At 42.5% G+C, this 26,999-nt stretch overlaps 1 protein-coding gene across 1 annotated transcript in view; it reads left to right on the forward strand.

Moving 5' to 3' along the window:
- The window catches only part of LOC114564194 (titin-like), a 380,077-nt gene that overhangs the window by 100,605 nt on the left and 252,473 nt on the right, over positions 1–26,999 (forward strand). The window contains 24 exon segments of the mRNA XM_028591428.1: positions 4,040–7,855; positions 9,068–9,346; positions 9,662–10,225; positions 10,449–10,730; positions 10,820–11,098; positions 11,681–11,962; positions 12,079–12,357; positions 12,666–12,953; positions 13,059–13,337; positions 13,452–13,733; positions 15,028–15,306; positions 15,993–16,271; positions 17,668–17,946; positions 18,439–18,717; positions 19,337–19,618; positions 20,046–20,324; positions 20,907–21,185; positions 21,277–21,555; positions 21,650–21,937; positions 22,025–22,303; positions 22,652–22,933; positions 25,813–26,091; positions 26,185–26,466; positions 26,572–26,850. Coding sequence (XP_028447229.1) covers positions 4,040–7,855; positions 9,068–9,346; positions 9,662–10,225; positions 10,449–10,730; positions 10,820–11,098; positions 11,681–11,962; positions 12,079–12,357; positions 12,666–12,953; positions 13,059–13,337; positions 13,452–13,733; positions 15,028–15,306; positions 15,993–16,271; positions 17,668–17,946; positions 18,439–18,717; positions 19,337–19,618; positions 20,046–20,324; positions 20,907–21,185; positions 21,277–21,555; positions 21,650–21,937; positions 22,025–22,303; positions 22,652–22,933; positions 25,813–26,091; positions 26,185–26,466; positions 26,572–26,850 — 10,554 coding nt within the window.

A 26,999-nucleotide genomic window follows, 5' to 3' on the forward strand; every position in this document is an offset into this window, starting at 1 on the left:
AACGCCTATGAGCCATCTAAATACTTCCTCTTCTCATTGCTTGCTCATCAATGTAGAATAGTTGAAATAATCTTTGGCCAACCAGCCCGTATGTACGTAGTCATGTGGGGAAAACAGTCTGTGAATGTTTGTCAGTGATGAAAATGTATCCTGGGAGGGAAAAAGTGATTGAATAATATCAACAAAATAATCTGCTGATACTTTTTTCTTTATTTATGGTAAGTTTTGTAAACGGTTGTTTTATTTCAATTTGTGGTTGAAAAATATCTTTGTTTATGTTTGCTTTTGTTCTGGTAACACTTTAAATGTGAGCTGCTTTGAGATGTAAAGATGAAGTTATGAAGTAATGGCTTTACAGCTCTCAAACTACATCGGTTGTGCTTTGTTCAAAATCGAGCGGTGTCACTACCCGATGTGTGTCAAGTGCAGATATGAGTTGTGCATGCGTCACTTTGCGACAGGTAGCCGACAAGAACCTGCTAACGAGCGATTTCTGTAATGTCAATACAATAAAAATGGACCTACATAACAAAGTTGGTTCACTGCTAGCTACAAGTTAGCAATCAAACACGACAAAGGCTGTCACTTGAATGGCGTTTTGAGCTAACGTTAGCAATCAAACAATCATAGATAGCTAAAACGTTTTTGAAATGATTTCCATCTTCTGTTATTGTTTGAAATGAGAAAACTTTATTATTTTATGGATTTCACAAATGTCAGTATGACACGTTATGCGGTAAACCGTTTAAATTTGAGCATGCATGATTAACATCTGGACATTGGGTAGTGACAGCGGCTCGAAGAAAAATGTCATCGGTCTGATTTTCAACATTGTGCTGTTCACATCAGGGAATATTAGGCAAAGCAAACATCTCATATACACAAAACCTTCAAAGAAATACATATCATTGGCCTTTTGAAATATTACTTTTTGTTAAATTAGCGACAGTGTTTGTGAGAAGCTTCAAAGCCAAAGTTAAGAAGCAGATCTTAAAAAAATAAAATTGGAATAGGAAATTAAACATTAGAGCTCAATACAATGCATGTACAGTACCACCTTTACTTGGGACTGGAATCAATGAATCAGGATAAACTTAAAAATTCAACTAAAAATATTAAAAGTTTTGGCAAACTTGCCAGCATGGTGACATCCCTGCATAGTTTTGGTTTGACCAGAAATCAGTAGTTATTCTGAGTTAAAACGTGAAATAACATATATTTAGCAGTGAAAACTACATGCCATGTAGAAACTGGGTGTTTTAAAAAAATCATGCATTTTAGGGATGCACCAAATCCAGATTTTTGGGGTTTGGGCGAATACCGAATCCACAGGTTAAGATTCTGTCGACTCCAAAACCAAATACTGAATCCTCCTCCCATCCTCAGTCCGTTAACACAGTAAACACATGAATGAAGTAAACAGTGACTGTCCTTCCTTTGCCGTACCTGAAGTTGCTGCATTCTGGCTGCTGTCTGGAGATTCCTTCATGCACAACTCGTATTCTTTCGGATGTTTCAGACCAGATGTTGTAACAGCGGCCATGTTGTGCATAGTTTAAGGTCCTCACCACCACCAGACCAATCAGCATTGAACAGATTGAACATGTAGCTGGACTTGAATGGCCTTCTTTTGACTGAAAGTACTGCCAAACAACACTTTTTTTGTTCACCAGTTCCATTTCCACTTTCTCACAGCCTACTGCATTGAACGCTCCACCTATGTAAACACCTTCCCGTAATCAACGGCGCCGTCATTACGGTGACCAGCGTAGCGTGCTAGTGCATGCGTAGGGTTCGGTTTGCTGGAAAAAGATTCTAAGGTTCGGCAAAAAAAACACAGCTACCGTCAACCTATAGTCCCATATAGAATCCTGGATTCGGTGCATCATTGGTGCATTTAACTCAAGAACTGCGATTAAATGAGAAAGCAAACTTTTTTTTGATATCTTGCAGAAGGAAAGAAAAATGTTTTCTGAATGTCACCTAGGTTTTGTGCTAAACTGCAAGAAGTTTGGTTCCAAAAAAGGAACTGCCGTGTTTGAATAATAACAAATAGAAATAAAAGCAGTAATTTGTTTTACTTTGCAACACATAATGCTTACTTGAAACGATTCAGTTTATGGTTGCATGTCGTCACCTTCCAAAAATAATGGCATAAGTAATTTTTTCAGGTTTTTCAGAAAACACAAAAAAACTGAACGGCCAAAGTCACATGCTTGACATAGGCCGTTATACTAAAGGTGTAGAATCACAAAACCTGTTCAACTGAGGATGTAGGCAATTTTACCAGAGGTGGCACCATGAGGAGATGATTTAGGCAAAAAAATTAAACATTTTTGTCAAAAAATGACTTAGGCCATAATTTTAGGAAGGTGGCGATGTGTGATTTGGAAAGATTGTTGCAGTATTTGTTTTCTTGATTTCTTTGTGTGTCTAAGAGTTTTTGTGTGAATGATATTTTTAGGATTTTAAAGCAAGCTGGTAATTCATAATAGAGAAGTCAAAATTTTAAAAATGGATAATACTGTGAAACTTTTTTAAAATTTTAAATATAAGTTGTGATGTCTTGTAAATATGTGTCCTTTTTAGGAGTGTATGAGTGGTATTTACCAGTATAAGTACATTTAAAAAAGGTAGATAGAAAGATAGAAATTCTGGTTTTATTTGTACAGACGTCATGTTGGTTTGTTTCAGAGTTTATATAATAAATTATGATGTTTTAAAGTTGGAGTCTGAGCTTGATCTTTAAGGGTTAATACTGAATGTAATGAAAGATTTTACTGAAACTAAATGTGATAATTTATCAATCGTCACATTTCCAGATAAAATACAGGTGTCAAAAAGGACCTTTGTTGTGTAGGACTTGTGATAATTGGATATATTTTGATACCAGTGCCAATACATTACCTGACTTTGGAACTGATCCCAAATAAAGACCTTTTCCGGAGGTCTGTTCTGTAATTAAGCCAACTGATTGATTTGTAATTTATAAGTAAAGTTAAAAGCAAAGGTGTTGAATCAAATTCTGATATTTAACCAAAAAAACAAACTACTTTCTTCAGCTGAGAAAAGATCAAAGAATCATCTATCCGTTTGTGTTCTTCATGTTGCTTCAATTATGTGTTTTTACAGCATGAAAAACTCAATTTGGATGCCTAGTTATAAGACAGATTTCAATACACATTTGTAACTGCAACTACCTTGACAGAGAAAGTTTGGCTTTTTGAAAACATTTACAAAATAAATTATTTTAATTGAAAACCTGTCTGACAAAAACAACAACATATAAGTAAAATTCCAGTAAACATTTGGATATGGTTGCTGTAATACAAATGGAGTCTTTTCTAGAAATGTTTCTGTCATTTGTAGCTCAAGCTGAAAGCATTTCATCTCTCTTTCTCACATATTTTAGTATGGCTGTCGCGTCTTAATCACTTAGTCAACTAATAGGTAACCAGGGTCTTTGTAAACTTAAATATTTCATTTTGATCTATTATTGTTTTTATTTTTTGTGGTATAAATTAGAAATATGCTGGTTTTCGCTTTAAAGTGAAAAATCGAAATAAGCATTCACAAATATGCTTTGGTCTTTGACGAGCACCAAAAATCCTATGACTATTAAACGTGTTTCATGCTTCTTGCGTTCAGGGCGGTCTGCACGGCGATATGACGCAAACACGGCGTTGGCAATTGTGAGCCGAGGGTCTGATAGCCGAGCCAGGCACCTCCAAGATATTGTAACAATGCGGACACCGCGTTACTGTGATTGGCTACAGAAGAGAGTCAGTTCTTTGAGCCCCTCTGATGGCTACCACTTTAACCACAATCAGAATGAAAGAGGGTTCAGGGCGACCATGCATGCCATCCGCAACACCCCAACCACGCTGAACACAAGAAGCATGAAACCCGTTTTAGTCAACTTATTTTTGATAATATCTGTGTTTAAGGACAGGCCTAATATTTGCCTCTATCAATTCAATGTTAATATATTTTGTGTTGTGGATATTGTTATCAGTCTTGCTCAATATTTTCCTAACAGAGCGTTGTAGCACCACCATCACCACTGTGGAAGAACAAGAGGAAACCTACTACACTGGTGTCCAGTTACCACAGAAAACAAAAACACTTGAACTCAAGCCAGAGCCCAAACGTTACTCTTCCTCTTTAGAGAAGAAAAAAGAAAAGCCAGTTTTCCTCAGCCAGCTCGCCCCAGCAGCTGTAACCAGCGGGGAAACAGCCAGGTTTACCGTCAAAGTGTCCGGCCTTCCAAAGCCGACAGTTCAGTGGTCTCACAACGGAAAAGTGATTAAGAGCTCCTCCATATACAAGCTGATAGAGATGAAGGAGGAGTACACGTTAATTATCACTCAGGTCACATCTGAGTATGAGGGCGAGTACTCTTGCACCGCCACCAACAGATTTGGCCAGACAACGTGCACCACATACCTCGAAGTGAAAAAGAAGGATGTGAGCCAGGCGGAGAAATGGGTTGAGAAGATGTTTAAGGTCACAGGTCAACCCCCAACTTTTACAGTTCAGATCCAGCCGGTGAGGTGTTCAGAAGGAGGAGAGGTTTCTTTTAATTACAAAGCCAGTGGTGATCCAATCCCTGATGTAAAGTGGTTCAAGGGGGCTTTCCAGATCCAGCCCAGTAGAAACTGTATCGTTATAGCCAACCCAGATGGATCTGGCGTCATTAATATAAAGAGTGTCAAACAGGAAGACAGTGGGCTCTATACTTGTAAGGCCTCCAACCAGTTTGGAGAGGCGTCTTGTAGCGCTGAGCTTGTTGTGTTTAGAGAATCGGCCTCTGTTTCTCGCAAACAGGAGCATGTAACCATGGTTCAGAAGAAAGGCTATAAGGTTACAACGACAGAACAAGCAACAGAGTCTCGCTTGTACCAGGTCAGCCTCCCAGGTCAGGACAGATCAGATCAGATGGTTTACACCATTGGCACTGAAGACCGGCAGATAATTCCCAGTGAGCAAGTGGGCTCCCTTAGAGAACTAGACATCTCTGCAGCCACTATCCATCGCGAGCAGCTGACCCACCAGGCAGCAGTGCTTCAGTCTCACGAGATGGAGGAGAGGGTGTCTGTGGTTCCTACCCACCCACCTCAGGTTTCAGCTGTTCCTGTGAAACAGCTTCACGTGACCGCGTTCACGTCATCTGTTGAAGAGAGTCAGGACTTCACTGAGCAGCACTGCGATCGCATTCAAAGCCCTGAGGTCATTGAGCTTCAGGCAGCTAGAGAAAAGAGGTCAATGGTGATGTCAGCTGTTGCCGAGGAGCTCACTACGCTTTCTACGGTTAGCACAGAGCCTCTGTCTGACAGGAAGTCTGCTAAAGTCACGCCCACTTCAGAACCTAAACATCTAGTCAGTGGGCATCAAGTCGAATCACAGTTGCCCTTCCTAAAAGAGCAGTCTCAGGATATCCCCAAACCTCAGGAAGAGAAGGGTTATAAAGTTAAGGAAGGTGTCAAGATTTTATACTCAGTCCAGTCTGCAGAGAAACGGGTGCTTGCAGAGGGCCACACAACTGAACTAGGAACAGCAGATTCTGCTGTAAAGTCTTCAGTTGGGAAAGAAAAGCACCGACCTGTCTTGGCTTCAGTCAGCGAGTCCAAACAGACTCTTTCCAAGGAGACTAAGTTCTCCTTGCAGAGGCCCGTTGAGGAGACAGCCCATCTCTGTAAGGATAAAATGATGAAGGTGGCTCTGACTGCGGAAGAGAAGCAAATGTTGCAGGCTGAGCCCACTCAGCAGCTGCCAAGTCTGGACAGTGCCATGTCCATTCAGTCCCAGGTAGAAGGGGAGCAGTTGTTGCACCTGCAGGTTATCACAGATCAGGACCTCCTTCCATCTGAGAAGGGCTTCACCTGTGAGAAACCAGAACCAGAGCAGGCAGGAGTCAGGAAGAGTCCCACTCTGCTTTACAGCGTTAGCCAGGATGAACAGAGGACAGTAGTTTGTGAGGACACATCAGAGTTTGAGGCCAAGGCTAGCACCATGACTATCCAGCCCCAGAAAGAAGCCCCTACTCTTCTGCATCTTCAGTCAACCCAACCTGTGGAAGCGCTACCCAAAGAGGGTATTCTCCTAATTGAGAAGCCTGACCAGCAGGTTGCAGCGCAGAAACAAGAAAAGACGAGAAGTCATGCAGCTACCTCGGAAGAGAGACGGGAGCTCACAGCAGATTATCACACAGAGCTGGATTTGTCTGTCACTGGCAGTCAGTCTCAGCTTCGAACTGAGCCTAGGCCTCAAAACATCCTCCAGCTCTCTTTCCAGCCCATGCAGCTGCCAAAGGAGACGCCAGTTACCACTGACATGAAGCAGCAGCGAGCTTTGGTGCAGAAGGAGGATCGCTTAAATTTGATGCATGTCACCAGTGTGGCAGACAGTCAGGCTTTAGAGGAGGGTCATACTGAGAGTCTTACAGCTGTGGATAAATTCACCTGCCAGATGGCTGTAGAGCCAAAACTTCCCACCGAGCCAATCCAGATTGAGGAGAAGGAGATCTCCACGGAGAGTAGTATACTTCTACAGGCAGCAGAACAGGACTTTGCTGTTCAGATCCAAGAGGGCCAGTCAGTCAGACAGTCAATAGTGATGGACGAGAAGCGAGTGCTGACGGGTGAGCTCTCTCAGGTGATTACCAAGTCTGAGTCCACTAAAGTCGGCATCACCACTCAGCCGAAACTGTCCCTTTTGGCATCAGAATCAAAAGACACCACACCTCTTCCCAAAGAGATGACGTTTGTGATTCAGATCCCTAAACCATTCAGTCTAAATATACGTAATCAGCTCAGAGATGCCCTTCAGTCTGCTGTGGCCAGTGACCAGCCAGTGTTGCTGGCTGACGTCGTAGGAAGGTTACAAGCTGTAGAAGTACAGGAAGTCAAGGTTCAAAGAGAGCCTAAGAGGGCCATGTTTACATACCTGATCACAACAACAGGTGCTCCCATGGAGATCACTCTGGCTTTTGAGGGTAAATACCCTCAGACAGCTGACCTCAGGACTGAACTCCAGGCAGCTTTCCACTCTATAGTGTATCAGGAAGCCCACGTTCTTACCTCAGAACAGCCGGGCACTATGCAGTTAGACAAACCTCAAAGGGCACAGGTCACCTCGACCCACTCTAAGCAAATGCTGTCATCCATGGTAGAGACTGTGAGCGTGGCAGAGAGTGCGGTGGATTTCACTGCGGTAAAATCTCAGGCTGCTGCACTCAAGACAGAGTCTAAAATGGCAGTTGAATGTGCTGCAGCTGAACAGCAGGTTGTGGTGCAGGAATCTAAAGCAGCAAAGATGGAACAGTCCATCTCAGCCCAGGTACAAATTTCTACAGAGTCTCACATGGCTTTTGAGCAGTCGGTGCAGGTTTCAAAGCAGGAGGTTAGGTCAGTTAAGGTGAAAGGCAGAGAGAGGGATGTGGGAGCAGCTATGGTTACCACTACCTTGCCTCCCACAACTGTCCCCACCGAACAGGTGGATATCAGCTTCCACAAGGAGCACAGGGAGGAGTTCTTTAAAGAGGAGATCACAGTTTCCAGGCCAGAGCAGAGAGAATACCCTGTAATAGTCACCTCCCTTGAAGACGTATCCATTGATGAGGATAGTAAAATAACCTTTAGCACCACCATTAAGTATGTCACAAAGGTAAACTGGTTTTTCAACGGGCAATTGGTGAAGTCTGGCAAAGAGTTCAAGTGTTCCAAAGACCACGACACATACACATTGGTTATCAACAAAGTTGTCAAGGAGAGGCATCAAGGAGAATATGTTTGTGAGGCTGAGAATGAAGCTGGCAGGACTACAACATCTTCAAGACTCACTGTGGTCTCAAGAGGTTTGATAACAGGAGAATTTAATGTATCATTCATTCATTCATCCACTTCCTCTTAGAACAACTAATCTTTCACGTACATTGGTTCAGTAGATGCTAGATCCCTCAGATATACGTGTCAACACGGGCATACTGTGCAAGCGTCGACACTTGGGCTTCAACTCCTATCGACAGATGTTACGACCGTGTTTTATTTTTACACACTCTTGGTTGCTGATGTTAATAATTTCTCCCCAATTTTGGATCAGATTTCTGTTTGAACATGTTTGAGTGTGTAGTTTTTTGGTTTAGAAGCCTTATTGGGGATTTTGCTTCTATGCTTTGTAACAGTCAGGGAAACCTGTAATTTTGGTTGTCGTTTTTTTTAATTTTTCCCCAATTTCGGTTCTCATTGCTTCTGGTACATGTCCAGTTGTGAAGTTTTGGGGTAAGAAGCATATATAGGTGAATTCCCATTGGCAAAAGTGCGGCTATATTCCGTTACAGTGGGTCTTCGGCTGAATTGACGGACAGGAAGCCCAAGTGTTGACGCCTGCGCAGTATGCTCATGTGTTGACGTTGAAACGTGTATCGGGTGCGATCTAGCATCTACAATTCAAAACTTTTGTCGTCACATGAAATGATGCATTTGTCATTTTGGTCTCTATATTCATTTTCATAGCTCGGCATGAGCACCCTTAGTAGGTCACTGGATGATACTAACTCACCATGTCTTGTTTATCCACATCATTGGTCAATATTTGCCAACAGGCCAGAACCGTCACAGCCATGCAAGTTTAGCTTTACTCTTACTATAATGGTTGTCATGATTCTGGCCTTCAGGTAACTTTCACAGTCTTTCCATGGTCACTTTGGCATGTCGGTGTCAACAGGTTCCTTTGTTTTAAACCCATGGTCTGTCACATTCCTTTAGGTCCATTCTCTCCACAATGTCTCTCTGCATGCTTTCAGGTCTTCAACTTGACATTGCTTCATTTTTCACAAACTCTTTGTTTCTCTTCCTTTTAGCCTGAACCCTAGCCCCATGTATGATCAATGATAGCAGTTTTTCGTTAAACCATGGGGCTAATGTTCTTGCTATTTTTCTCCTCCACAGTCACTCCTGTATCCACCATCATTCATTTCACCATACCTTGTTCCTGATATGTCAATGTTGTACAAGAGTTCCTTATTTTCCATGACTAACATTTACCCTTTTGTCTGTGTGTACCTCAGTGCCACCTGTCTTTAGGCAGAAAATCACACCTCTGGAGATAAACATCGGCGGCCAAGCCAAGTTCGAATGTGAAATTGAGGAAGCTCCGAGTGTCACCTTCAAATGGTACAAGTCTGGCATTGAGATCAAACAGAACGAGAAGTATAGGATCCTCAGCCGGCTCACCAGTTCCTCCCTGGAGCTCATGAACCCAATCAAAGCCGACAGCAGTGAATACACCTGCAAGGCTTCAAACAAGCATGGCACTGACAGCTGCACTGCCTCGCTCATCGTCACCGGTAAGACCCCAGTGGGACCTCATTTTTTTATTCTTGCTTTATATGTGTGTCTGTTTGAGAGAGAGAGAATTATATACATATTTGCAATGCTTTTTTTATTCCCTGACTTAATGCAATGTGGAAGTCATGATTTGTTAATAAATTGGATCTGTTGTCACGTTTTGGCAAGGTATGATGATGTTGAGGATCATATTTTCTCATGTTTAAATCTACATCGACCACCAAGTTGAGATTGCATAGGTTGTGTTTTGATAGTGTAATTTTTTCGACTTTTTAAAACTTTGTTCAATTACATGTTCTACCTGCTCTCCATAGAACTGTACCCACCGGTATTTGTATCACAACCAGACCCAATGACTTTATATGTGGGCAAACAAGCTGTGCTCCAGTGCTTACTCACTGGATCCTCACCCATGGAAGTTGTCTGGCACAAGGACAACATAGCCATCTCCTCCGAAGGGAACTATGTAATGAAATGTGAAAAGAACAAGTATTCCCTTCACATTAAAAGTCTTGAGCTGACAGACCAGGGAGTGTACCTGTGCAAGGCCTCCAACAGGGTAGGCACTGCTACTTTTACGACAGAGCTCAAGGTAATCAAGAAGCCCAGCTTTGTTAAGACCATTGAGCCAGCGTCAGCTGCTGTCAATGACCCTCTGAGGCTGGAGTGCCAGGTGGACGAGGACACTGGTGTGACCGTCACCTGGACCAGGGATGGCAAAAAAGTCCACCTAAGTTTGGAGTGTAAAATGTCCTTTGAGGACAAGGTGGCTGTTGTTGAGATACCCAAGTCCAAACTGAAGGACTCTGGGAAATATGTTTGCACAGCCACAAATGAGGCTGGGAGTTCATCCTGTGAGGCTGTGGTAACAGTTCAAGGTAAGATCCTAAAGATGATCTTTCCGTTAGCTTTTAAGAAAACGTATAACTGTGAAATGAGCAAGTGGATTATTGCTGACGCTAACACTATGCTCCGCTAGCCTCTTGTCTTTCCTTTTGCATTTCTTTTTCACACTTTTCTGTCTTGGTTATTTTGTGTTTGTTTACTGTCTCTCTTTTGACAATGATCTTGGTGTGTTTTTGAACTAAACACTCCTTTCAGAGCCCCCTATCTTTGTTAAGAAAATGGAACCTAAGATTACATGGAAACAAGGTATAGCTGCACGCTTACAGTGCTCCGTTAAAGGATCGCCTGAACTTCACATCCACTGGTTCTGGAATGAGAGAGAGCTTGGTGATGGAGACAAATATAAAATCTCTTTCAAGAATGGAGTTGCCTCTTTGGAGATAATGAACCTTGTGGTTACAGACAGTGGGAGTTACACCTGCGAGGTGTCAAATAATGCCGGCAGCGAGAGCTGCAACACCCTTATAGCTGTTAAAGGTTTGTCAAATCTTGCATTTACTTTACACTCACTGTCCAATTCAGAAAACCTTTGGTATTAACTGCATACTTACCCTTTTGACACCCAGAGCCACCATCCATTAGAAAGGAGCTGCAGACAGTAGAGGCAGTAAAGGGAACAGCAACTCAGCTGGAGTGTGAGATCACAGGAACCGCTCCTTTTGAAATCAGCTGGTTAAAAAATAAGAAAGCCATCTCCAGTGATCAGAAATATAAAATAATCGCACAGGATTCCTTGTCAAGGCTGGAGATCCAGACCTTTGAAAGTGCAGATGTTGGAGATTATCAGTGTGTCATATCTAACGATGTGGGGAAAGTCTCCACTAAGGCCCAAGCTAAACTTAAAGGTTAGTAAAGCTGTGTTAGGCTGGGTAAACCCAGCCCGATCTGCCGGCGATTTGATTTCTCCCTGCAGCTCAGGCTGGAAACCTGTATGTTTATCTATCCTGCTTCCATTACAATTTTGTGGGAACCAATCTGGCTTATCCACCTGGCGCGCTATTGGCCGGTTTAACACGATGACGATAGAGAAGCGACCAAGCAGCTTCTTGTTTACATTCAACATAGCGGCCACCAAAGCGCAGCAACCCTTTAATGCCGCTGTCGCTGCTATGTCACCCTGACCGTTGGTCTGATTGGTTGAAGGACTATCCAATTGGGTACAGAGTCATTTGAACTATGCCTGTTGATCATGCCTCTTGTGCAGTAGAAAATACAGAGCAAACTCCCCAGACCAATGTTCAATCTTAAAAGATCTGGTGATACATGCTTGCTGAGTGTAGTCTAGACCTTACTCTATCTGTAAAGTATCCTGAGATAACTGATTTGATATTATAAATAAAATTGAATTGAAATTAAAGCTGTGTTATTGACTGAGGGTTAATGTTGAGCTTTAAACTAAGTTTTTAACTCTTTAACTGTTTTTGTAGAACCACCAACCTTCTCAAAGAGGGTTGAGAGTGCTACAGCAGTGAAGGGAAATACAGTAAAACTCCAGGGAACCGTTAAGGGTTCGGCTCCCATCTCTGTTAAATGGATGAAAGACTCTGAAACACTGAGAGATGACGATCCAAACATCAAGATGGTGTTTGAGAACAATGTTGCTTGCTTGTCGATAACAACAGTGGCCATCAGCCATGGTGGCAAATATTCGTGCCAAGCTGAGAATGAGGCTGGTCAACAAAAATGTGAAGCTACCTTGACTGTGCAAGGTCAGTTGACATCTTTGATGCAGAGATGGATGTATTTCAGCTCCTATGTTGAGTTCTTAAGGTTCTTGTGTGTAAACTCCTATATTTTAATAACTAATGGGTCTGTCTTATCCCAGAACCTGCCAGAATTGTAGAACCTGCAGAGTCTATTAGTGTGACTGCAGGCGATTCAGCCACACTGGAGTGCACAATTTCCGGAAGCCCAGACCTTAAAGTGAAATGGTTTAAAGACGGAAAGGAGATGATCAGTGGGCGTAAATATAAGATGACTCTGAAGGACAATATTGCCAGCATGAAGATTCTCACGGCAGAAAGAGGAGACACTTCAGAGTACAAGATGGAGGTGTCAAATAAAGTTGGGAAAGACCAGTGCACATGCTCAGTCACAATCTTAGGTTAGCGCCTGGTTTCTGCTTCTTTAACATTTGATCATGCTTCTTCTGTTTTACAAATGATGAAATTATGACCAGTCTTAGTTGCTCACAATGTCTTACTTCCAAAATACTACAGTTGTTTGATAGTTTTTAACTTTAAAGTAACATTTTGGGACTTACTACTAACTGAGATGTTGCAGTTGATTTAATTGTAAGTAAAAACAGTGTGAAGAGTCTTGTTTACTTTTAGATTTGAGCCGAGGGATTCTTTTACAAAAACAATTTGAAATGGTGTTAATGCATGAAATGTTTTTTTCTTCAACAACCAGATCGGATAATGCCTCCAACTTTCACCAAGTCCCTGAAAAGAGTTGATGGAAACATTGGTAATGATGTCTCCATGGATTGTAAGATGTCTGGGTCTCAACCCATGACCATAGCTTGGTTCAAAGACGACCAGGAGATCATGTCTGGATCCAAATTCCAGCCTGAATTCAAAGACAGCTCTGCTACGCTGAGAATTATACAGCTGGAGAAAGCTGACTCTGGAGTTTACAAATGCAGAGCCACCAATTCAGCCGGCTTTAAGGAAACCAGCGGCACGCTCTATGTCAAAGGTTATAAATGCTTGGCTTATGTTGTGCCTCTTTTTGTTGTGTACAATCCTTGAATGATTTCATGCTAACATGAAATGCAATCTTTGTTTTGTTTACGGCCTCCAGAGCCCCCAGTGTTCACAGCGAAATCAGACAACCAGGATGTTATACCAGGAACCACTGTTTGCTTCAAAACAGCCTTCACTGGAACAGCTCCTTTAGCTGTAAAGTGGTTCAGAGAGGAAAAAGAGATTATAACTGGAGGCTCATATTTTATAAAGAAAGATGCCTCTTCAAGCTCTTTGGAGCTTCACTCTGTGAAACCCAATGACTCGGCAAAATACACATGCCAAGTATCCAACGATGCTGGGAAGGTGGATTGCACCGCAGTCCTCTTTGTAAAAGGTGCCTTTTTAAAGTATTGTGTCTTGTGCAGCGTGAAAATGTCATCCTGTCAATATATTTTGATACTAACATAATGTCTCCTGTCTGATAATGAATGTTAACCTCTTCTCTCAGAACCTCCCACGTTCGTGAGGAAGCTTGAGGCGACTAAGCTCGTCACCAGCGGCGACTCCGCCAAGCTGGAGTGCAAAGTGACGGGCAGCCCCGTCATCACTTTTAAATGGTTCAAGGATGAGATGGAGATCAGCTCCAGCCCTAAATACACAATGTCTTTGATTGACTTAGTGGCATCTCTGGAAATAGCCAACTGTGCGGTAGAGGATAGTGGAGATTATGTCTGTGTGGCGTCCAGCGAGGCTGGTAGTGATCGCTGCAGCAGCACAGTTACAGTCAAAGGTTGGTTTCAGTCATTTATTTCACTCCCATTTTTGGTAAATGAAGACTTTTATTTTGACATTGAAGACATTTTTCTTTTCTTCGGTTCCAATGACAAATCATCAGTATTTTTACCCTGTCAAGACGCCTCTCTCACGCCCTCTGGTGGACGAGGATATAATTGAGAACCACTGGTGGGTCTACAGAGCTCAACAGTGTGGTTACAGAAGTAAACATCCCCTTAATTTTCTCCAAAAAAGTAGTAAAAGTATCAGCCACAATGTCTAAACAATCCAAGGTAGACTGACCATGAGCTGTGAGATTGTGAAACAATAGTTTCTGATCCTGTAGAAGCCAATTGTCAAAATGAATGCGTTAATAATGAGTTAACGCAAATTCCTTTAAAGCAACACCAAAGCACTTTTCCTCTTCGGTCCTCCTACAAGTTGGAAGCGGAATTGTGTCCATTATGTCTCATTCGAACTACAGATCCGCTACCCGATCTGGCAAACTTTCATAGTGCGGTTATAGCCAATAGAGGGCTGTAAAGCGAATGCAGAAGTGCCGTTCATCCTGTTACGAGTTGATGAACCACTGAAACGATTTTGGAAACATTATTTTAAGGTACAAAAGAATCTTTGGTGTTTCTTTAAGTGCCACTATTTTTTTTACTACTCCTTGAGCAGTAGTCGAGTCTCAAATACCAAAAAATATCCCTTTTAAAGTACATTTAGAACGCGATTATTGGCGAGTTAACTAGGACACTCATGTGATTAATTGCGATTAGAAATGCAATCGATTGACAGCCCTACAAAAAAATTGTTTTATTCAGGATGTAGTACAGGAAGTACTGGTACTGGTGGAGCTCGTTACTACCATGGAGATGTTACCATACCTTCAAACCCACGAACAACAGCTAGCTGCTACCACTGAAGTCTATGACAGTTTATGTACACAGTCTTGTACCTTTGCATTTTTTTTGCCATTTTCAAAATGTTCTTTTGCGGCTTGGTTCCAGGCTTAAAACTCTTTATATTAGCATTTAATAAAACATCAATGGACATATTGAATGGGGAAAATCACTTCCAGAACAAGAGCCGCTCAAAAATGTGAATGGGTCAGTGTTGACTTCTTTGGCTTAAAATGGGCGTGGCCTCTCTACAGGGTAAAAACTGAGGATGTCTTGACTGTCATTAGAGCTGAAGAAGTCACTCAGAAAAAGCATCTGCAACATCACAATAAAACTCCAGTGGATTCTTTTAATTTTGACTTTTTGGCATCATCATTACGTCATACTTGCGCTGTTCTCTTCTAGAGTCGCCATTGTTTGTGCGTAGCTTGGAGCCCAAAGATGTGGTGAAAGGTTCTGAGATGTTGCTGGAGGGCCAAGTTTCTGGCTCCGCCCCTTTCACTGTGTCATTTTATAAAAACACAAAGCTGATTAGGAATGACAAGAGACACCGGATCACTGTGAAAGACGAGCTAATAGCCCTGCAGGTGCTGGCAGTAGAGGCAGGAGACGTCGGTTTGTACCAGTGTACTGTTGAGAATGAAGTTGGGAGGGCCTCCTGTGATTGTCAAGTGACACTAAAAGGTTTGTTTAGTTGCTATGTACTTCTCTTTAAATCAATGTTTCTGCTGCCATTTGAAAAACCCACATTTTAAATCTGCTCCATACCTATATTATATAGCCTCGTAAAGCTTCATTCTAAAGCTCAGAATGGCAACGCTCAGTAGGCTTTAGATACAGCAACATTAAGTCAAGTTATTTTTATACGGTACAAAAATCCCCATCTATCTTAGACCCTTAAACAGAAAAAAGGGTTCTTTCTCAGGAAGAGCAACACGGGTTGAGGGTTCCCTCTCTTGTAATACATGTTATATACTTGTATATGCATGTTGTATGTAAATCTGTTCATTGGCTTTTGCCTTTAATGGAAAAAAAATGTGTCTGCTCCAGAAATGTAGTAGTAGATTTTTCTGAAACTCCAACAAAATCAGTTTTTATTTGACTTTAGAAATCAATCTGCTGTGTCAGGTTTCCTTTATATTGAGTATACTACCCTGAATCAGGAGTTTGGAGAAGCAGCCAGGCACAGTCTCAAAACTAAAGCCTCTCCGATTGGTCCAAACTGTGTCCGGCTCAGCTGATCCTCAGTGGATTGTTTTCTGAACATAAGTCTCAAAGAAAACACTGAACTTGCGCGATGAAGTCTGACTTTATGAGGCTAATATTCAGTAGAGAAGCCAATAATGTTATTATAAACATTTTCCTTGTAGAACCACCATCATTTGTGAAAAAGCTGCAGAACCTCAGTTCGTTGGTTGGTAGCGAGGTTTCCCTGCAGTGCACTCTGAAGGGCTCAGAGCCCATGACCGTGTCATGGACGAAAGACAACTATGAGCTCAAAGAGGCTGAAAACATTCAGATTTCATATGAGAACAACACTGCTCTGCTGCACTTCACCAACTTACAGAGCAAACATGACGGCAAATACTCTTGCCAGGCGCAGAATCAGGCCGGGAGCCAGACATGCTCTGCTGTGTTGACAGTCAAAGGTTGGTTAACATACTTGAGAACTCCAATTTGAAACTTTCCAATGGTGCATTCAGGCATATCCTTATCAACTCATTAAGTCACACATTTATAAGTTTAGTAGCAGGAAGTTTACCTCAAATGGCCAACCAAACTAAGTGTTAAATCCCAGTTGTAAACTGACGCAAGTTAACGAATTACCAAGGTTTACAAATTGATTGACAAACAGTTGTCACTTCTCTCCATCTAACATACATGTCATAAAGCTAGAGCCTCAAGGATTAATTGATAAGTTGTCAACTATTAAATTAAAATAGTGAAAAAAAGTAAAACTTATCTGATGTCAGCTTGTTAAATGTGAATATTTTCTAGTTTCTTCCCTCCTCTGGGACAGGAAACTGAAGATCTTGTTGCAGCCCTTACTTGTTTCGTCCAAATGCCAAAGATATTGGGCCCTATCTTGCGCAGCGTAAAGCCTGACTCAAGTGTCTTTGCTAGTTTAAGACCGACGCAGTTGTCAGTTTCCCGTCCAGCGCCCACATCACTTTAATAGCAAATGCACCTGGGCACATCTTGGTGCCCATGGGCGTGCTGGTCTTACAGGGAGGTGTGTTCAAGTGCATTCTGGGCGTATTGCTATCAATAACGCAGCATTTCATTGTTATTTTAACAGAGCATTAGTAAAATGCTCCTAGGCTCGTGCACAGCGCGTACACACTATGCTTGTTACACACAGAGATGTACAGCAGCACACACAAACACACACACACACGCAGAAGATTACTAATAAAAATATTACAGTGTAAATCCTCCATCATAACAGCAATGCTCAAAGGTCCAAACGCGCCTGGCTTTTAAAGGGAATGGGAGATGATCCCTGATTGGTTGATGAATGGGAGATGATCTCTGATTGGTTGATTGCATGTTATGCCCACAACACACCTCTGATTAATGAAGACACTAATTACAACCCTTTAGAACCATGCATCCTAACCCTAACCCGGCACACGGACCCTTTTTTTCCGCCGTCAAACTAGCAAAAGTGGATTTGGACATGCCCTAAACACACCTGCACCAGGCGCTTCATGCCCTGCGCTTAGATTGGTAAAATAGAGCCCATTAAGTTTAATATGATACAAAACGGAGAAAAGCAAGAAACCTTTATATTTGAGGGACGGGAAACAGCATTTTTTGCCATCGTTGCACATTACTTTAACGATTAATCGATTATCAAATGAAACAAAATCAATAAAATCTAAATAACTGTCACATGATCATTTTACCTTATGAGTTGATGAGGACCAAATGCATCTTAAAAAGTCTCTAGTCTGTTATTGACTTCAGTTCTTAGTCCAACACTGTGTTGTAGTAAATCACGTTTTTTGGATTCTTTTCTGACTGTTTTGTTTGACGTGTCAGAGGCCGCTAAGGTCACAGAGGAAGCCAAGTCTGTCAGTGTGACTCAGGGGGATCCGGCCACGCTGGAGGTTCGGTTCTTGGGCACAAAACCCCTCAAGGCCAGATGGCTAAAGGCCGGCAAGGAGCTGACCTCAGGCCAGAGATATAAAATACATGGCACAGACACCAGCTCTGTGCTCAAGATTATCAAAACTGAGAAAAGTGACAGTAGTGACTACACCTTTGAGGTTTCAAATGATGCCGGCCAAAGTTCTTGCGAGGCCACACTCACCATTCTCGGTCAGTTCTTAATGTGTAACCTAGAAACAAGTTTTGTTTAGTTACGTCTTACTTTGAACGTTGCTTCTCACCTCTTTTCTCTTCTATCTAATTCAGATCAAATAATTCCACCGTCTTTTACAAGAAAACTAAAAAAGACGGAAGGTATCAAAGGATCGTTTGCTCATCTGGAGTGTCTTGTATCCGGCTCACTGCCGATAACCATACAATGGTACAGAGATGAGAAAGAAATCCAGACTGATGAGAAACACAAATGCACATTCTTTGAAAATGTTGCTTTTCTGGAAATCTCAAATCTTGACAGTAAAGATAGCGGCAGCTATACCTGCATGGCTAAAAACAAAGCGGGAACTGTCCAGTGCTCTGGGATCTTGTTTGTCAAAGGTTTGAGCACAAGTTGATGTGTCTAATCAAACTATAGTTACACAGCTAAAAGGATATTTGCCATATGCAGATTTCAGAAGCATTACATCATTTTTTTCTCTCTTCCAGAACCACCATGGATTCTTGAAAAGCCTGAATCCATGAATGTTTTGCCTGGCTCAAAAGTCCAGTTTAACGTACTGGTCTCTGGCACGCCACCACTGACCATCAAGTGGTTTAAAAACAAGAAGGAGGTTTCATCCAGTGCCGATTGCTCTGTTATCAAAGACAACACTTCAAGCTCACTGGAGCTTTTCTTTGCCAAAACCTCAGATTCTGGAGACTATGTTTGTGAAATACAGAACGATGTGGGCTCCACTTCATGCCAGGCAACACTCTTTGTCAAAGGTTATCATTCTTATCCATTCTATGTCAAACTGAGTCAGTAAATATGTCTCCATCCATCTGTTCTATGGACATTTTGAATTTTATTGTTGCCTTAACGCTGACCCTTCACTTTGTGATAGAGTATTCAATTAAAAGTGAATCAAAAATGTGACTGTTAGGCACTTCCCACTTTCCCACTGCTTTCGCCATCACGGGCTTGAATCACTCGCAAAAGACACAAGAAAAAGCATGCGCAACATTAAATTCAAAGGGATTTGCCCCAATACAAGAAGGAGAAAAAGAGGTCCTTCACACTGCTCTTTATATATGGTTTGTGACAACTTTGTAGCTCTGTTTTTGGAGAGCCTCTCCATTTTTAGAAAAACTCCAAAAATGACAGGAGGGGTTAAGGAAGGAAGTCCACAAAGTCTAAATATTGCAAAGAGGTTTCACGCTTTGCTGAGTTGGAAAAGTTAGTCAAACAATGAACAATTGACTGAAGGAATCTTTGATTTGCTTAAAATTTGAGCAACATTTGGATGGAAACATATACTGTACATTGTCAACCTTACAGAGATCAGAGTTTTCCACTCATCGTCTTATCTGATGGTTACATCTATTGTTTTATTTTGTTCCTTAGAGCCCCCTAAGTTCACACGAACCCCGGCTCGTGTGTCCGTGGTCCGTCCCGGTCAGAATAAAATGTTTGAGTGCCAGGTGACCGGCACACCTGAGATAGACATCTACTGGTTCAGGGAAGGCTCTGAGATCAGCCCCAGTGATCGGTACAAGATGGCCTTTGTTAACTCTGTGGCCACTCTGGAAGTCTGTGGAACTGATATTAAAGACAGTGGGCTTTACTACTGCGAGGCTCGCAATGAGGCTGGCAGTGAGAGCTGCAGCACGGAGCTCAAGGTCAAAGGTTAGTTGTGTCAGAAGACATGGTGCTCATCGTGCATGAGTTTTAAGAATAGTCAGTTGTAGGAAGTGGTTCCTCAAAGACTGTAGAGGCCGTCTTTCCTAGATTATTTGACATTCTGCTTGAAAGAACTGTATTGGCATTGAAGTTCAAAAAAGAAGAAAAGCACCCTTTTTTTGTAAAAAGTTTAAAAGCCTTTTTTCAGACGACTATAGTATTGTATTGGCATTGATTCCAGTTGAGTGTTTTAATGTTGGGTTTCTAAAACGGAGAGATTATTTCAGACTGAGAATCACTATTTTATAAAAACGGCATCTTTTATATAGTTGAGAAAATACTGATAGAGTCTGTGGCATATATTAATTTTTAGAAAATAATGAACTCAAAAAAAAAAGCTAGGTAGATGACAGTTTTCTTTCTCTCATCTCAGAACCGCCATCATTTATTAGAGAGCTGGCTCCATCTGATGTTGTGAAGGGCTCCACTGCTTGTTTTGAGTGTCAGGTTGCTGGGACTGGTCCATTTGAGATAACATGGCACAAAGATGCAAAGGAGATCAAACCCAGTGCTAAACATGGCTTCTCCCAGATTGGTGACACTGTGGGTCTAGATGTGCACAAATGTGACGCTGTAGATGTCGGTGAATACCAGTGTACAGTTGCCAACGAGGTGGGAAGCTGTACTTGTAAAACTACGCTAAACCTCAAAGGTTTGTCTGATGAGAATAACAGTGCAGATCCACCTGGCTGTGCGACGCTCCACTTTATTCCTATGGGTGATGTCAAGCGACTTTAACGCGCCCGCAAAGCATCCCCGGGAAGGCAGCGCTGCATTTGAAAGAATGCTGCGCGTCAAAAAAGCTGGCCGATGCCCATCTTTATGCAAATTAATCAGTTGAACGTGACGCCACTATCCAGTAGAAGTAGACGAAAATCTTTCAAACTGACCTTTGTCGATCTGAAATGAAGACAGATTCAGCAATTGCACGGACTATTTCTCGCTTAAAATGTTTTCATAAACAAGTTTTTCGTAAAATACTAGATCGTATTCTCAACAAGCTGCCATGACAGTCGGTTTGAAATTCGGGAGTATTCAGACCCACGTGACACATTCGTCCAGTCAGCTGCCGGTCAAGGGCTTGGAGCATCAACCATGGATGTATGACGTCGCAACACCACTCTTCTGTCGTGTCGCAAAAATGGATCTGCACTGTTACAAATCCAAATTTTTATTATCTTGTGAGGTAAAAACTGGAAGTTTACTTTAACATTTCGCTGATTTTCTCTGCTAGAACTACCAACATTTACCAAGAGGATTGAGAACGCTGCCACTGTTCTGGGTAAAATGGCAGAGTTTCAGTGTGTGGTCAAGGGTTCTCCCACTCTCTCTGTACAATGGCAAAAAGATGACAACTGGATTTTGGAGGATACAAAGATTGAGAGAACATTTGAAAACAATGTGGCGACTCTCAGGATTCCTGCCTGCGAGGTGACACACAACGGGAAATACACCTGCCAGGTGGTGAACGAGGCTGGGCAGGATAAGTGCTTTGCCACCCTAACGGTGCAAGGTGTGCTTAACTAATCATGGCTATCAAATCTTTCCATGGTCCTAACTTTGTATGAAACTCTATATATGTTTTACTTTGCTTTGCATTGTAGAGCCACCTCAGATCACAGAGAAACCTGAAGTGATAAAAGTTACAGTCGGAGATCCAGTCAGTCTGGACTGTAAGGTAACGGGCTCCCCTGAGCTCAAAGTGAAATGGATGAAAGATGGCAGGGAGCTTCAGTCCATCAGGCAGCACAAGCTGATCTTTGAGAATAACATCAGCAGCCTAAGGGTTCAGTCCGCTCAGAAAGAGGATGAAGGAGAGTATGTCTTTGAGGTGGCAAACCACATCAGTAGCTGCACCTGCAAAGTCAAAGTGATCGTACTAGGTTGGTGTGAAAAATGTAAAACTCCTGTGGTACATAGTGACGTAGTGATGTTGAATAAAGTCTAATTAGTTTCTTATGATTCCTTTGGTAACAGAACAAGTAATTGCCCCAAGCTTCATCAAACCCCTGGTAGACATGCAAGAGATATTGGGCTCCTTTGTTCAGATATGTTGCAAAATATCTGGTTCCCTCCCCATCTCTGTGGAATGGCAGAAAGACGGGACCAAAATCTCTAGTGGTGTAAAACACAAACTCATTCAGCAGGACAATAATGTGTCCATCGAAATAGAACAGCTGGAGAGATCTGACGCAGGCTCCTACTCTTGCAAACTGACCAACGCAGCGGGAAGTTGCAACTGCAGTGGATCCCTCATGGTTAAAGGTTAGACAGTGCTTTCCAATGTGATTGTTTGTGCAATCCTAAACCAAAGGTGAGTACCTCTTTAACATGGTCCGTCTTGTTCTTCAGAGCCTCCCAGCTTTGTGACGCTGCCTGAGTCCCAGGCGGCTCTACCCAATGGCACTGTACGCTTCAAAGGCACATTTAAGGGAACGCCACCCTTCACGGTCAAATGGTTCAAGGACAAGACCGAGCTCATGACCGGGCCCACTTGTTTCACAGGGCTGGAGGGACTGTCTTGCTTCTTAGAGCTCTATTCAGTGGGTGTCACCCAGAGTGGAGTTTACTCTTGCCAAGTCAGTAATGATGCTGGCTCTGTACGCTGTAGTGCAGACTTGACAGTCAAAGGTTTGACTTGCATCTTTTAAATCAACTCTTGCGTTGCTGTATTCATCTCACATAGGCATTGCTGGCTAAAATTAGGGATTCTGTCACATTTTCCCAGCTTTCGCCGCATTTCCATTGTTACTCTTTTATAAGCTTCTACACTATCTGCAGCTTCTCATCAAGAACTGTTTGTTGCCTTTGTGATGCACTTGCTTTTTCCACAACCATCCCGTCTCTGCTGTTAACTCATCATTGTCAGCTCATCTACTCAGTTTATCTCATCTGCTCTTCACGTAATTGTTGTAACAATCTAGTTTAACAGACCCTACATCTTCCAGTAGCTAATATGTCTGTATTTTGGCTTTCCAGAACCACCTGAGTTTCTGCTGAAACTCCCTGCCACAAAGTTTGTGAAGCAGGGTGAGTCACTCCGCCTGGAGTGCAAAGTGAGTGGCACAGTCCCTCTGAAAATGACCTGGTACAAACACGACACCAAGGTCACAGATGGGGGCAACTACAGGACATCATTTGTTGATTCAGTAGCAGTCCTGGAACTGCTCCGCACAAGCTTTGATGATGATGGAGTTTACACCTGTGAAGCTCAGAATGATGCTGGCAGTGTCAGCTGCAGCACCACACTTACCGTTAAAGGTCAGCCTCTCACTGACTTCCTAATCATTTATTATTCATTGTCTGAGTTTCTGATTCACTGGCTCTTCAGTGTGAGGTTGACGTTTTAGTTAGAGTTGTTTTTGTATTGCTTAAAGCTGAAATACGTAACATTTTTAAAGCCCTTTATATAGCCATCCGATATGGTGGACAATTGTCGACTGCTTAGGCTGGCAACTTGGTTCAACACTCGTTTCTGTGTTCCGCTATTGAGAAATGTTCATTGGCTCCTTGGGTTGGCCCTCTGTTTGGGCAGTGCAAATTAAAACATGCTGGGACCTTGTTCCCTGTGATAAGCAAAGGCAACTGGACTTGTTAGAATTTCTTAAAAACGTTTTGCCTCTCATCCAAGAGACTTCTTCAGTTCTGACTAGTGGCCCTAACAACTCCCATGTAACTCCCAACAACTCCCAACGGCTCCTAACGACTCTCTACGACCTCCTATGACTCCCATGTGACTAACAACCCTTATGTGACTAACGACCCTCAGGTGACACAACCCACCAGAGGTTTAATGCCTGGGTCTCCCCACGAGTCAGTCAGATCTAAAGAAGTCTCTTGGAAGAAAGGCGGAGTGTCTTCAAGAAATTCTAGCAAGTCCAGTTGCCTTTGCTTATCACAGAGAACTACCATGACCTGGATGACTGACAACATTCATGAACATACAGTACATGCTGTGACCTTTTCTGTCAAATAAACAGCTGGATACACAATCGTCCACAATAACGCAGCCATTTTAGCTGTAGTTCCAACAACATTCCACATTTAACCAGTGTCTTTGTTGTAGTTCCAACAAATTCCACAAGTCTGTCCTTTTAGCGCCATCATCCTTCCACAACAACTTTGGCTTCTCATCAGTAGTTTCAGTGCACTTTCACGACTCCATTGGGACTGTAGCTCCAACATCTTTTCCCAAAATTCTGCCAATTCCCACAACAACTCCACCATGTAAGCTGTAGTTCTATCGAACATTTACAAGTTTGTCATCTGGGCTGTAGTTCCAGCATCTTTTTACAAAAAAATCTGCCATCATATCATAGTTGTAGTTCCAACCAATTCTACAAGTCTTATTGAAACTGAAGGAATTATTCTTTCTTTCTTTCTTTCTTTCTTTTTCCCGTCAAATGAATTGCCTTTTTGAGGGGCTTAACATATTCAAAAACTCACCAAATTTGGCGGTTGCATCAAGTCTGGTGAAAATGTACGTATTTTAAGGGTTTCGTGAATAGCCGCACAAAAATGGCTCGCTAGCGCCCTCTAGAAAGTTAAAAGAATTGAGCCCCTTCATTGCGTTTAACGTAGACTCACGAAACTTGGTACACATATGTAACAAGTCAAGGTGTACAAAAAACTTCATTAGAGCCATACCCTAAACCCAACAGGAAGTCCGCCATTTTGAATTGAAAGTTTGAAATTAGTGCGATTTTGGCCATTTCCACATGTCGTACTTTAACGAACTCCTCCTAGAGATTTCATCCGATCAACTTCAAACTCGGTCGGTGCCATCTTAAGATATTAAAGATGAAAAGTTGTTAAAAGAAAAACTTTTCGTCATAGGGCGTGGACGTGGCGGGGCGGCCATTTTGTGCGTTTCGCCGCCGAAAGAGGAAGTGGGTGTAACTCGAGTGTACGTTGTCCGATTACTTCAAAACTTTTCAGGATTCATAAGAGTCCAACCCTGAGGACAAATAAAGGCTGATATTTACTTAAAGTCATAGCGCCCCCTAGTGGCAACAGGAAGTAGGCCTAAAAGTCAAGGTGCTATACTTTAACAAACTCCTCCTAGAGACTTTATCCGATGGACTTCAACGCGCGTAGAGGTGCGAGGGCCCGTCCATCGCTGCTCGCAGCTTTAATTTTTATTTGTAATCCCATGATCCTTCCACAAGAACGCCGCCATCACAGTTCATCTCAGTGCCCTTCCACAACTCTGCCATCTTACCTGAAGTTCCAACAAAACACATGGTCACCTGTAGTTTCAGTGCACTTCCACGACTCCCATTTGGACTGTAATGCCAACATCTTTCCCAAAAATCTGCCAATTCCCACAAATACTCCCACCCTGTAAGCTGTAGTTCCATCGACCATTTATGCGTTTGCCATTTGGGCTGTAGTTCCAAAATCTGCCATCACATCCAAGTCTTCTTTCTTTAGTTGTAATCCCATGATCCTTCCACAAGAACTCCGCCATCACAGCTCATCCCAGTGCACTTCCACAACTCTGCCATCTTAGTTGTAGTTCCAACAAATTCTTACAACAACACTTTCATTTTAGCTACAACAACCTTCCCCAATAATTTTACCATTTGATCACTTACAAGTCCGCCATCTGAACTATGGTCCCAACAAATCCCACATCAATTCTGCCATCATTGCTGTAGTTTCAACACAGTTTCACAACTTCCGCATTTTCTCAGCAGCCTAGACTGAACTTCCAACAACATAGCTGTTGTTAAAACCATCTTTAACAGCAACTCCACCACTTTAAGTGTAGTTTAAACAAATATTTACAACTACAACCTAGCTGTTGTCCCAACAACCTCCCACAGAAACAGAAACACCCAAATTTTGCCCACAAATTTAGCTTTCTCAGATGTAATTCCATAGACTTCCCAAAAAATCCCATCTTATCTTTTCAAAAATATTCCGCCATGTAGACTTTAGTCACGCAGCTCTGCCATCTTGTCTGTAGTTCCAACATCCTCACCTTTTACAAAAACTTCCATAACAGCCCGCCATCTTAGCTGTGGGGCTGTTGCATCTGCAGAACACACAAAATGTTACGGGTTTCAGCTTTAAGATTTCGTCATGGATTATTTTCCCGTGTATGCCTCTTTAACAGTTTCCTGATCTTTCTGTAGACCCACCATCTTTTGTCAAAATACCTCAGCCCGTTGAAGGGCTGAAGGGTAAGGACGTGAGTCTGTACTGCGAGATGAGCGGTACAGCTCCGTTCCAGATCACCTGGTTCAAAGACAGGAAACCTCTGATGGAGAGCAGAAAGTTTAAGATGGTGAGCGAGGGCAGCTCTGCTACGCTGCATATCATTGGGATAGAGCCCTCGGATGCCGGCGAATACGAGTGTAAAGTGTCAAACAGTGTAGGAAGTGACACCTGCCAGACATCAGTTAAACTCAGAGGTCAGTAGAAATTGCGATAGTCTCAAATTAAAATCATAACTATTAGATAATTATTGTCACCTTGCTGACTTTGAGTTTTTCTCCTCCCCTCAGAGCCGCCGTCGTTTGTGAAGAAACTGTCAAACATGACAGTGATACTGGGAGAGGAGGTGACCCTTGTAGCCACTGTTAAAGGCTCTGAACCCATTACTGTGTCCTGGGTTCAAGACAAGGATCACATTCTCAGGGACGGTGACAACAGGAAAATCACCTTTGAGAACAACATGGTCGCTCTTAAAGTCTTTAAGGCTGATGCAACCACGGCAGGCAAATACACCTGCCAACTCAGAAACGATGCTGGGAGTGTGGAATGTTTCGCTAACTTGACTGTTCTAGGTTTGTAATCATATAATTCTCTCTTTCTCATGCAGTTTTTTTCCCCATCCTTCCTCCTGCAGGTTTGATTAAGAACATGTTCTGCTTCTTCTCTGTTGCTTCCAGAACCCGCTAAGATAGTGGACAAGCCCGATGCTCTGAGCGTGACAGCCGGCGATATGGCTGCCCTGGAAGTCAAAGTGTGTGGAACCCCGGCGCTCATACCGAAGTGGTTCAAGGATGGTGTCGAGCTGGCCTCCGGGAGGAAATACAAAATCTCATTTTCTCAGATGATTTCCAGCCTGAACGTTCTCTCTGCGGAGAAAGTGGACTCTGGAGAATATACATTTGAGGTTATGAACGAGGTCGGGAAGGACCTGAGTAAAATTAATCTCACAGTTTTAGGTTGGTGTCTTCTTCCTACTTGGACTTTAATGACTAGGGCTGGGTATTGTTTAACATTCCTCAAGTTCAGACTGATCTCATTAAGTGGCGTATTTATGACACGCCAATGCCATTTTGGCGTGTTATCAAGATGCATATTCGCTTTTTAG

The sequence above is a fragment of the Perca flavescens genome, chromosome 11 (assembly GCF_004354835.1).
Source record: "Perca flavescens isolate YP-PL-M2 chromosome 11, PFLA_1.0, whole genome shotgun sequence".
NCBI classification, from domain to species: domain Eukaryota; kingdom Metazoa; phylum Chordata; class Actinopteri; order Perciformes; family Percidae; genus Perca; species Perca flavescens.